Genomic DNA, 12,756 nt, shown 5'->3' with positions numbered 1-12,756 from the left:
AAGGGTAGGCAGTGATGGTTGAGAGAAGGGGGGCACAAACACATTCTGGATTTCGGGGGCAGGATTCAGGGTGCAATGGTGGGTTTTCATCAGCTGGGGTGGGAAGTATTTGAGGTTATTTCTCCACCAAACAGCAGAGAAGCAATGCCCACCTTCTTAGGGTGAGTTTCAAACAACAGAAAATGTCAAGGGCCTGCTCCATTCCTCCCTCTGCCTGCCAAAGACTATCCTAGAGGTCCTTAGGCATCATCTCTGGACATGTTCAAGGATACTTTGCATTAAAAGCTATTCAAGATAACTTTTGGGGGTGCTCCCTTTTCTTTTGTAAGCTTGAAACGGTGTGGGTGTTCCAGGCAGCAAAATGACTGCATAGTGTTTTGTTTTTCCTTAATTTTGACAAAATTTATCTATCGCTTGATCGTAAGGGGTTTACTGAGGGGTTTACAAAAATATAAACATTTAAATTCTCAGTATGGACATTTTAAAACATCCAGAGCATTATTAAATATAACAGTAGCTGAAGAGAGAGAAAACACATGTAACTGCTCCATGTCTGGGTAGGCTTGCCTAAACAGAAATGTTTTAAGCAAGCGCCAAAAATAATATAGCCTGATGTCAATAGGAAGGGAGTTTCAAAGTGCAAGTGCTGCAATATGAAAAGGTGGATTTCTTAAAAGTGCAGAACAGGTCTTATGTTGCACCTGTAACAGCGGCAGTTCTGCAGACCCAAGCCATCAAGAGGGCACATGTGGGGTAAGGTGATCCCGCAAGTAAACTGGTCCCAATCCGGTAAAGGCTTTACGTACCAATAGTAACACTTTGAACTTGGCCTGTTAGAAAATGGACATCTAGAGTTTTGAGCAGAGGTGTTACACACAGGCCCCTAGGCTCTCACAAGTGTCTTTAACCACACTGCAGGTAACTGTGGGTGAGCCCTTAACGAACAGAAATTGCACACAAAATCCAGGAGCCAAGAAGGGTTTATTTGTTCATTTATTAGAAAAATGTTATTAAATTGCTTCTGAAGCACATTCTGAAGCTTTAGCTCTTTTCTCTGGACAGTGGAAGCACATTGGAGCAGGTGGAACTTGGTGCCTAGCTGTTTTTAAAAGAGTATGAACCCCCAAACCCTATAAACCTGTAGGAGAGGTCCTGGGCTACTTTAGCTGTTCTCCGTATCTCCAAGAAACAGCCCTTGCTCTTCTGAAGCAAACATTTTCTAGGCCTGGTGCATGTGGAGCTCCCTTCTGACAGGTCCTGACCTCTGCGTTAGTAGTGGGGTCTTGGAGAGCTAAGCCTGATGGAGGAGCCGCTTGACGGAGGTGAAGTCGCTTTAGATCTAAGAAGGAAGAGCTAGGCGCAGCCAGGCATGGGAAGGCTGCATGTTGCCAGACAGCAAATGGTTCCTGCTAGGGAAATGATAACACTCCCTGGGTCTGTAATGGGTAGGAGCACAATGCAGCGAGACATAATGGCACACCGACAACGACTGCACTCGAAACGTGCCAAGCTGAAACCAAACAGAGGTCTGGGAGCACAGCTTATGGTGCTGTGCACAAGCAAAAGGTTAAAGAAACGGGGGAGCAGAACAAGTACACATAAGGTCTGAAGCAACTTCCTTATTTAGCACATAGCCTAGTATAGGGCAGTGGTCATACAGCAGGAATAGTCTCAAATAACATTGCAGCCTAGCTTTGTGTGTTTTCAGCTTCCTGAAAAGGAGCATTTTACCATACCTGAAACTCAGGAGTTGACAGGTGAAAATATCCTCCAGGAAGGGAAGGGATGGCTGAGCTTGCTAAAGCCAGAATGCTTATGAGGTCCCAAAGGTATATTTGTTGTACAATTGCAGTCGGGTAGCATGTTTAGTAAATATTTCTCTTCCTGGTGGCATTTGCTGGAGAATCGGCTCCTCCTAATTCTCATGTGCTTTGTTGTCTAAAAGAAAATGGTCACCCTAAACTTGCAGGATCCCTACTATTCCTTGCCTGGTGCCTCTCCTAGACAGAGCTGCCTCACATAAGATTTTATTTTTTTTAAATCCCACAATGAAGTCAAAACATCCTGCTTTTTCCCCCTTTTCTTAGTTGAGCCATTCTGTGCTCACTTCAGCAGGCTGATAAAGTATATCTCTCCCCTATAAGCATGGACTGGAAGAGTGGGGAAAATACCACTTTGGGGGCATTCAGATTGTAAGTATGGCAGGCAGTGCTTTCTTTTCTAGAAAAAAAGGTGCCAGTACTGCTCAGCTGCAAGCAGGGAGGCAGGCAGGCAGGGGGGACGGGACCTCTCTGCATGTGCTCAAAGACGCACTGCTCTTCCCCAGTGCTGGCATCGTCGTCTGGGCACCAATGAACAGGCTGACGATAAGCAGCCCGCAGGTTTTCAGCACGGCTTTGCAAGGTCACCAGAAGAATGCCGATTCCAGGCAGGCTGGGGGCTCTTGTTCCTAAGAGTGCCCACTGTTTTTGCTAGAGAAGAGTTCCCTCTCCCTTTTGCACCTTTGAGGTCTCCCTAGCAATAACCATCAGTACCCTGGTGGAGAGAATCCTTCCATGTTTTAGCCTTGAAATGGAGCATAAAGGAATTCTGCTTAAATAGGCCTTGTTTCACATGTGCCTAAGCTAACTGCTTTCAGTGAGCTTTATCTGCACAGGCTAGGGCTGCATGCCTTGAATATCAGTGCTGTGGCAAATTATCCACAATATTTAAGTCTTTGTTGTAATAGCATGCTATATCACTGACTAGTGTCCAAACTGTGCAGCAACAGAGAAGTATTAGTGGGTTGACTGCTCTGACTGAGGGTCTTTACGGGCGCTGCTTGCTCTTCCTCTGGAAGCAAGAAAGGCTTATGGAAGCAGTGGAAGCTTCTCCATTAGAACTAATGGGGCTCTCATGGCCTTTCCACTTAGAACCAATCAAGAGTGTGGCACTGCTCCTCAGTCTTGGTGTTGCACTTGTAGAACACAGTGGCAAAACCAGATTTAGTTGGCTCTAGCTAAGCCTACTGCAGGTCTCCTTGCCTTTTGCCCTATCAGCCCCCAATTGGCACCAGTTACCAGCATCATTGAGGGATGCTTAATTAGTAAGGCTGCCTGCTCTGCTTTTCAACTTTCTTCTCCACCTCCCCTTGCAATCATCCCTGCACCTACTGATTAATTTCATATTTAAAAATCCAATTTTGCAATATGTGGGTTGTGGTACAACCTGCTGTTCAGCAGTCACCTAGGTGTGCATCCTACTCTGAACATAAAAGGGGGAAGATCATCTTTTATGGCAGTGATGTTTTATAATGGCAGAAAGGAGAAGACTGGCAGCTAAGCTGTCGTATAACTGCACTGGTAATGTTCAGTGGGGTTAATGCTACCAGACTCCACAACCCGGAACACTATAATTCAAAACCATTTAGATGTATTGGCTTTTCGAATGTAGCATTGTGGAAGAATCTGCTCTGCTCATCACAATAGTGAGGCAGCCGATTGTCAGCTACCCATTACAGCCCAGGAGATCTGGAAAAATTTAACACTTTTGAGACTTGACAAAAGGTAACATGTGGAAAAACCTCAAGCCTCAGCTGTTGGTGCCTGGATCCATGACAGTAAGTGTCAAGCCAAGCCCTGCTTTTTCCCACAGCTGTGGGTGTGAGGCAAAGACAGCCCCCCCCCCCCGGATCCCCATCTCTTTTGCTTAAAGAGACAGTTTCATAGCTTCCTTTTCGAGCGAGGAGAATCCAAACCAATCTGTTCATGGTGTTTACAGAGCCTGCGCACTCCTGGAGTGATGATAATGGGATGCCCCTAGGTTAAGGCACTTTTTGTATGGTATATGGCACCCACAAAGAAAACATGATTTAGAAATTGCAATGAGCCCTAGGGGTGGGGTGCTCAAAAGACAACTGAAGAATGGGAGCCTGCTGTTTTCAGAATCCTTAGTATTACTATCGCTGCAAAGAGGCCATTGCAGGAAAGGCAATCTCCAGGCTCCACTCAATGTCAAAAGCAATTAGCTCTCCAGCAATATGTTCCAAAAGAGCAAATAAGCTGAGCAGCCATCTGTCTTTGGGAGGGGGGATGATGAATTCCTTCCTTGGATAAGGGGCGTGTGAACTTTATCATAAGGTCAGAGCTAGATGTGCCTGTATATATTTTAAACAGCCATTCAGACACCCACACATCACAGGCAGAGGTCTCTGCAGAAGGGAGCAGTTGGGATTAAGACTGCATTTACAGTAACTGAGAAAGCCACACTCCATTCTACAGAAGTGTAAGCAGTGCAGTGGATTACCAAAGGCCATGCTTGGGCACAACGCATCCTTGGAGGGATAAGAGAGGAGCCATTTGCTTCTGGAGAGCTGAGCCAACACAGAACAGATGTTTACAGAAAGCTCAGGGGAGGGGAGGGCACCTGGATTCAGCCTAGTCACAAAGTTAACCCTGGCATAAATATAGTGGGGCTGATAAAAACCTCATTAAGTAATGTGGGGCACAATTCAGCAAAAGTTAATGGTGGCTAAAGTCCACTGAAACCCAACAGGCTGCTTCTCAGTGGGGCGTAGCTGCAACTAACTTCAGCTTCGTTGTATTCCTAGTGCTTGCAGCGGGTGAGCAAACTTCCTCTCTTTTTCACAAACACACACACACATTTCTAACACATCTCCATTCTAACCAATTTAGTGCAGAAGTCTGAACATGGGTCATGCTCTCCTCTTTGGTTGCAACCCTGATTCATTTATAATCGAGCAAGGATTCCGCCACCAACGCAGTGGACTCTGGGTGGAACCTTTTGGTGAGAAAGTTCTGTGCTTTGTGACACGGTATTGTGCATGCGTGTGTGCGTACGTCACAGATGCCCCTGCAAAGAAGAGCATCAGACCTGCTGAAAAGAGAAAACTGACTTCCAGCATGAGGGTTGGATCTTGATGCATGGTGTGCCTGTGCTATAGATGACGGTGAAATTCCACATGACGGTTCTATTCCAACAGACGATTTGGGAAAGCAGCTTCTGGGAACCAGGGCTTTTGGCAATGAGCTGAGGTCATATTTTCCCCAAACTCCGAGATAAGCAGAATTGCTCCAGAGCCATCATGGTTTTCATTCAGTTCTCTTTTGGGGTGGGCTAGGTTCCTGCTTCACTCCTTTTTTCCATAAAAAGCCCCTGAAATCGACACACTGTTTTCTCCCCTGAAGCAGTTCTTTGTTCACAGGTGTACAAAGCATGATCACGCACAAGGTCAGCCTTGCTGAACTCTGCATTCCCAATGAACCAACCAAGGACACACACCTTGCAGCTCTGCTTGCAGCAGGGATGTTGCCTTGTTACCTGAAACACTGGCTTGATGCCCTGGGTTGTGTGGGGGAGAGAGATGGAGATGTGGTGGGAAATGAGAAGCAGGGCTGTGTTGTGGAGATGAGAACAGTGTTTTGAGTGGTGCCAGGAGTGCCCAGGGACACTCGGACATGCAGGTTTCCCCCCCATTATGCACATTAGAACATAGGCATCTGGCTGGACCAAGCCACCTGTCTAGCTATTTCTTTTTGGGAAAGAAGCTGAATCTCTTCTCTTTGTCTTTCTTGGTCAGACTCACGTCCATGGTAGTGATGGAAGGCAGAGGCAGGCTTTGGGCCTTGGTTTTAATGCTTTGGGATTCGATTATTGCTGTGCTGAAGCCCTGAAGCCAGGTGTGCATCTCATCCTGCCAACAACAAAATCCGGTTTACACACACTTCAGTTGCCAATTGCTACCCAAAGCAATGTTGCCAAAAGAAAAGACAAAAAGACATTTCAGCAGTTTTGACTATGTACTTTCTACATTTTTAAATGTTTCTTCAAAAACATCCAAAATATTGGCTGATTGTGGCTAGCTGCCCCAGAGAAAAGCAGAGGGGCAGGAACACATTGAACTAAGGAAGGAAAAAATGTTAAAGTAGAACAATTCAAAATAGATTAAGAAGCCAATAAATTCAATTACCAAGTTCACACATAAGGATTTATACATCTGAGTAGATATGTATACTCAGCTGCAGTGCTTTTTTTTCTAAAAAGAAATGTTTAGGGGTACTCTCATTTTCCTACTCATATTGAAGTACTACCCCTCAATGAGGCCAAACTTAGAGTCACAAAATGTTTAAGGGTATGTGTACCCCCAGAAAAAAGCACTGCCTATATGTGTCTACTTAGAAGTGAGCCCCATTAAGTTCACTGGTGCTTACTCCCAGGTAAATGGGCATAGGATTGCAGCCTCAATCTCCTTATTAAAAAAAAGGTTGCACATTAATTCTACTCACGGAACCCTACCTAGAGATCCATTTTATTTTGCTTCCTTTTCTGTTAGAAATCAATGTTAGTTGCTTTCCACATGGCATTTCAATCTAATGCCAGTATTTCTACATATGGCTGCAGCCATTCAGTTGGCTCTGAATAGAATGCTGAGCTTTCCTGACTTCCCCAAAGTTCCAGGAACAGTCATTTAAAGGCAATATCCCTTATGAGAATACAGGACACTTGAGGAGTTTTCCCTCTAATATCTGGTAATTCAAATATATACATGGAGCAGTTGAGATGCAAGCAGACACACAGGTGCAACTAGTCTTAATACACTCAGTCCTCAAAAAGCAACAGCAAGCCCCAAGGTGGCATTTTGCTAGCCAGCTCTAGTAACTTAAAATAGTTATTTGATGAAATACAAACTCCTTCTCTCCTACCCTATGAAAACCTAAATATATTCCAGCTCCTTCCCACGCCATCAAGTGGGTGTGACCCTAGCTGTACTTGACTGCTGATTCAATGAGCAGTCATGGTTAGTGGCCCAGCCGTGTCAAAGCTTTGATTAGCAAAACAGTATGATGCAAAGTGGTACCATTTACTTCAGTACATGGGAACAGTGACATACAATGACACACAGTTCATTTCTTAAGCCCAGGATTCATGACAGCACCTACCTCATCTTTGCCATGGAAGAGCCATTCACTCCCATTGCTGAGTCTGCAAAGTACAAGAAGCTGCAGTTATTATATAATACACTTTAAAAAAAAAAAAGTCACCTGGCTCTAAGAGTGACTCTAAGAGTTTGCTTTTCTTGTCAGGAGGTCCACACAGTGGCTCAGCAAGCCAATCGGGCGCCTGGGGCAGCGTGCATGTCGTGCACCCAGGGGCAGGGCCAGCCAGGGCAGGATGCTCCACGGGGCCTCCAAGGTGTCTGCCTGCCTCCTCCCACTCAGCCACCCTACAGCTGAGGTGGAGATGGAGGGCGGACCATTTGGGGCAGCACAGAGCCTGTGGGCACCCAAGCCACCACATTACTCCCAGGAGTGCCATCTGGCATTTTGTCACCCCCAGTGGTGACACCCAGGGTGGCCCGACCCCACCGCACCCCCCTTCCTCCGCCCCTGGGTCCACACAGAGAGTTGGAAGGGACTTCAAAATGTCATCTAGTGTAACCTGACGTTGCAGAAAATCCACTGCTATAGCATCCTTGATAGGCGGCTATCTTGTAAAGGTAAAGGGACCCCTGACCATTAGATCCAGTCGTGGCCGACTCTGGAGTTGCGGTGCTCATCTCACTTTGTTGGCTGAGGGAGCCGACGTACAGCTTCCGGGTCATGTGGCCAGCATGACTAAGCCGCTTCTGGCGAACCAGAGCAGCACACAGAAACGCTGTTTACCTTCCCGCTGGAGCGGTACCTATTTATCTACTTGCACTTTGATGTGCTTTCGAACTGCTAGGTTGGCAGGAGCAGGGACCGAGCAATGGGAGCTCACACCGTCACAGGGATTCGAACCACCGACCTTCTGATCGGCAAGTCCTAGGATCTGTGGTTTAACCCACAGTGCCTAAGTGGCTATCTAGCTTCTGTTTAAAAACATTTAATGAAGGAGAATCCACACCTTCCAAGCTAGTCCGTGCCATTGTTTCAACCGCTTGTTTCTTCCTAAGGTTTAGTCAAAAATTCCTTTAATGAATCATTGGTTCAGACCCTATTCCACTGGAGTTAACGGGGGGGGGGATCTACTCCATCCTTTATGTGATAGCCCCTCAAACATCTGAAGATGGCTATCATTTCACCTCTCAATCATCTCTTCTCCAGGCTAAACTCCTTTAACCTTTCTACAAAGATGGCTCCTCAACATCTTTGTCATCCTTCTCTGAATACAGTGAGAAGTGCAAATATGTGCTACTGCATGCTTTAAGAACCCAATCATTACAGAGCTGGAAGATACCAAAACATCACCTCGTTTAACTCCCTTGCCCTGCCTCACAATCCTGTACAGTATGTGCACCTTGTGAAGAGTAAGCGCAGTGCATACAAACTGCTCAATGAACTAATTCTGCCCTGGGCTCATTTGGGAGGAAGGGCAGGTTATAAAGGTCATCATAAGCAAACAAACAGTTTGAATTGACTCTGGTAAGTAAGTGTTTTAATTAATGTACCAAAGTGCACTAAAAAGATCTGAGGCAACAAGAGAAGCACACAATTAATAAAAAGCAAAAATGCTGGTGTCTGGGAGGCTGAGATGGATTAACAAAAGAGCATCTCAGTAACTCAAGCTGGGAAAGCTGCAGGAAAGGGGATTCAAAATTATCAAGGGGCTGGAGGGACTTCCCTAGAAGGAAAGGTTACAACATTTGGGGTCTTGGACATAGCTGGGGGGGGGAGCTAGATCAAGTAAAACAATAGAAATACTTAACTAACTGACCAATCACGTCAGTTCTGCCCCACCAACAAAAATCCTAGCTATGCCCATGTTTGGAGTGGCGTGTAAAAGACAAAGAAGTGTGTCGTGCCCCCACCCCCATTATACTAGAAACCCAGGCTCATTCAGTGAAACTGGATGGTGGTAGATATAGGACAGACAAAAGGAAGCACTTCTTCACACAATGCATAGTTAAACTATGGAACTCACAGCTACAAGAGCTGTTGGTGGCTATCAACCTAATTTTTGATGTGAATTAGACAAATGCACAGGGGATAAGGCACACTGGCTGTATGCTGCCTCCAGGATCAGAGGCAGGGATTAGCTATTGTGTTCATGCCTTGTTTGTGGGCTCCCCTAGGCATCTTGGTTGCATTATGGGAAACAGGATGTTGGGCTGGATGGGCCTGTGGTTTGATGCAACGAAGAGTTCTCTTATGCGTTCATCACTTTGGACTGAGTAAACATTTTCCAGAAATCATGACCATAAAATATGCGTTCCACTCTGAGTCACACCTTGAAAGGCACCATTTCCCCAGATAACCTCTTGGTTGTTCAGACGGAAGATTGCCTATACCCAAACTGGCTCACACTGGAACAAAGTTTTGGAAAGCTGTTGGGGGCCTTACCTCAACTTGAAGACGTGTTTTTTCTTCTTGTAACCAGCAGCTACTTCACAGAAGGCATTCTTCAGCCGGAAAGGCTCCTCTCCATGGTAAGGCACACCCAAAGCCAAACTTTTGGCATCCTTAAAGAAAGTCAGCTCACTGTTTCTGAGCACACAGTATAACGTATTCCAGGACCTGCCAAGAAGAAACATGGCTTACAATAGGGGACACAAACTCTTCTGATGCTGCATGCCACACTCCGAAACACAGCCCATTGAACACAACAGGACTCACTTCTGAGTAAACTTTTATAGGATTGTGTTGCATGACTCTCCCCACCCCCCATCAGACTCAAAAGATTTGTTTTGTTCATTCCTAGCTCACTTTCTAGAATCAGAAAAACAGGGTTTGATTTTGATCTCTTAAATAGAATTTGCTATTAGTGTCTTTGGTAAAACAAGTTTTTTAAAATATCAGATTTAACTTTTGGCGTTGGAAGAACATTATTATTATTGTATTCCCCAGGAGGGGCAAAAGCTAAATATACATGAAGATAATTTTTTTTAAATGATTTTTTGTAGTAGGCAAAACAAAACAAAAGATCTTTCAGAGAAAGAAAAGCAAAAGAGACTTATTCCTAAAAGGATCTTTGTTCAGGAGTGTCTATTAAGAGAACAAAATGAAACAGAACATGCCAAGACCAGCTGGATGTTTCTGTGTCTAATAAAAATATCCCAGAAAGCAGATTGTGAGTTTGGCCATCTTTCTTGATCACTGTAAGTGGTCAGAGAATTTAACAAAATAAACTCTATGGTGCTTAAAATGAATGTCTAGGAGTTTTTCTTGAAAGCCTAAAATCCAATGTTTGGTATGAAATGGTTTCAGCATTTGAGGAAGGTGATAACCTCCAGAGAACAGGAAACAGTTTTGGGCCAGTTTGCAGTTTGAAATAGATCCACAATTTATAGATGATGAGGTGCAGTTTAATAGGAGGGGGCTGCAGAAGCTGCCCCCTGGAAAACTGATGCAGTGTTAGGCGATGTTCTGCTTGCTTCAGAAGGGTCAGTTTGCTTCCAATATGTTCTACTTGTATATTTGTAAATAAAACAAATATTACAAGTATGCCTATAAGTCTTCAGTGCTCTCTCTTCCAAAAAAAACTAAACTCTCTAGTACTACTCCCATAAGTTTCCACCAGCTGGGGAAGTGAAGAGTGAACTTTTAACAATAGCTATTCCACTTATTTCCAGGGAGGGGAATAAACTGTGGGTAAATCTCCATACCAAAGAAACTGTTGAGGGCAGAGAGAGCAGCTTATTCTATTGGTTACAATAGAGTGTTTCAAGCCTAATTTTGATAGAGGGGACCCTGAGGCACATTGAATCATTGGTTCACATTGGGGCACATTTATAGTAAACCATCAGATCTGAGGAGAAAGTACAGAAAGCAGTACCAGAGTACTATTTTTAAAATGCCGTAATTGTAGAAAGAAAAATACATTTATGTATTCTGAACTGTGAGGGGAGGAATAAATTTTAGATCTGAAAGCGTGAAAAAAAGTTTCTTCATTCCATGTGGAAGACAAAGCCTTTGCGTAACCTGGCGGGAAGGGATTGCAAAATACATGTGGTAAAAGAAGGGGGTCAGAGGAGTCTACAGACAGAATCAGTGACACCATGGATTGCTCTTCTCTTCCAACCTGTTACTCAATATGCTCATTGGCTACTCAACACAAAGATGTGAGTTACACACCCTGCAGCTTTTTCTGATGATGATGCGGCACAAGTATATTACAGCGGCCACAACATATCCCAACTATGAGACAGCGGCACAACCAGCCAATAAGTGCCAGATTCCACCTGTTTGGGCTAAAATAGCTCATGATACTTGTAAGGACTTACAGCAGGGGTCGGCAACAAGTGGCCCACGGGGTCGTTTAAACAGCCCAAGAGCTGCCCAAGAGCTGCCCCCGAACCGAGCCTCGCACTCGGTGAGTCCCCACGTGTTGCGCTAAACCAGCACAGTGCAGAGCGGGGACTCGCTTCCATGGCGCCAGAAATCACGTCTGCGCGTGCTCAGATGCCGGAAATTGAATCTGCGCAGATGTGTTCTGGCCCACAGAGCGATCTCCGCGGGAGCAAACCGGCCCAGGTGAGGTAAACCTTGCTGACCCCTGACTTACAGGCACTGTGGACCACACCTTGTTCTTGAATTTAAGGATATTGCCTTTCTGAGCTGACCTCACTGGGCTCCTGCATTTGGATGCCACAAATGCTACAGTCATGCTAAGAAAAGTCTCACAACAACCACACTTGCTTCGGCCCCATCTCCTCTCAAGCACAAAGACTTTGCCAGCATGGGCCTTACACTGCAGGAAAGCTTTTCACCTCTCCTTTCCATAAAGCCCAACGTGCCAAGAACCTTTCACACAAGCAGGGGCGACAATGCTGGTCCCGCCACCTATATAATCTTCATCATTTGCCTCGATCTGTTGTGAACTCATAGGATTTTACTTCGTTTCATTTGTCCTGCAGTGGAGACCTACCTGCCCCCAGCAATAGCAACTCTGTAAAGCAGCCTTTGTCAATGTGGTACCCTCCAGAAATTTTGTACTACAATTCCCATCAGCCTAGCCAATGGTCATGGATCATGGGAGTTGTAGTTCCAAACAACCAGAAGGCACCAGGTAGGCAATGGCTGCTATGTTAATTAGGGAAGCTGTTGCCAATTCTTCATACAAGAGACCAGCCCAGAAGCCATGCAAACATTCAACTGTACCTGTTGGAAGCCCTCTTGTTAGGTGCCTCTATATCGTGCTTCCGTCCTAGGTAGCCCTCAAGTTGTACGCTGTGAGATCTATCCAGCTGTGCAGGAAGGGTGGCTGTCTCATCGATCTCGCTCACAGGGGTCTGGACCACTTTGAAAAGGGATTCCTTTGTGGAAGTTTCCTCACCAACCACTCTGATCTCCATCTCAGGCAGTTTTTCCTCGGGCAGCTCTTCTGAAACCAATTCGTGATGTGGTTTCTCATTTTCTTGCATCTGCACGAGAGGGACAACTTGTTCAACCAAAAACAGAACCATTCAAGATGGCGTGTGTGTGTTTCTGACTTTTGCTCCATTCCATGGAAGGAAGGGAGAGTCTTTCTTCATATTATGTAGACTGAGGCAGTTGACTGTAGTGAACAAATGCTGTACCATACCACTTCAGAGGGCTGGAGAGAAGCATATATTGAAATGCCCATCACTCCACAGGTTCCCCTGGCACAGCAGTGGGGATTGCTTTGTATAGCCCTCTCCCTTACTACATGCAGGGAGCTTTTTCAGAGGGGTAGGAATCAAAATATAACCCCTCACTTGCAAAATTCTACCACGCTTATCATCTCAAGGCTTTTACTCAAATTATGTTTGTAAAAAAGAGATGCCACTGCAACCAAGTTCCTTCCTGTACTATTTGG

General features: G+C 45.3%; 1 protein-coding gene across 6 annotated transcripts in view; it reads right to left on the bottom strand.

The window, feature by feature from the left end:
- Window positions 1-980: 980 nt before the first annotated feature.
- Window positions 981-12,756, bottom strand: part of SPTB (spectrin beta, erythrocytic) — a 108,899-nt gene continuing 97,123 nt past the window's right edge. For all 6 annotated transcript variants that reach the window (XM_053400290.1, XM_053400283.1, XM_053400300.1 and 3 more), the window contains 4 exons: window positions 12,078-12,340; window positions 9,321-9,494; window positions 6,939-6,981; window positions 981-5,692 (listed from right to left, as the gene is read on the bottom strand). In XM_053400290.1, coding sequence (XP_053256265.1) covers window positions 5,525-5,692; window positions 6,939-6,981; window positions 9,321-9,494; window positions 12,078-12,340 — 648 coding nt within the window. In that variant the 3' untranslated portion in view covers window positions 981-5,524. The remainder of the gene's footprint in view (window positions 5,693-6,938; window positions 6,982-9,320; window positions 9,495-12,077; window positions 12,341-12,756) is intronic.

Source organism: Podarcis raffonei, chromosome 1 (assembly GCF_027172205.1).
Source record: "Podarcis raffonei isolate rPodRaf1 chromosome 1, rPodRaf1.pri, whole genome shotgun sequence".
Classification (NCBI taxonomy): domain Eukaryota; kingdom Metazoa; phylum Chordata; class Lepidosauria; order Squamata; family Lacertidae; genus Podarcis; species Podarcis raffonei.
The sequence above is the reverse complement of the archived record's forward strand: the minus strand, read 5'-3'. Positions and strand labels throughout refer to the sequence as shown.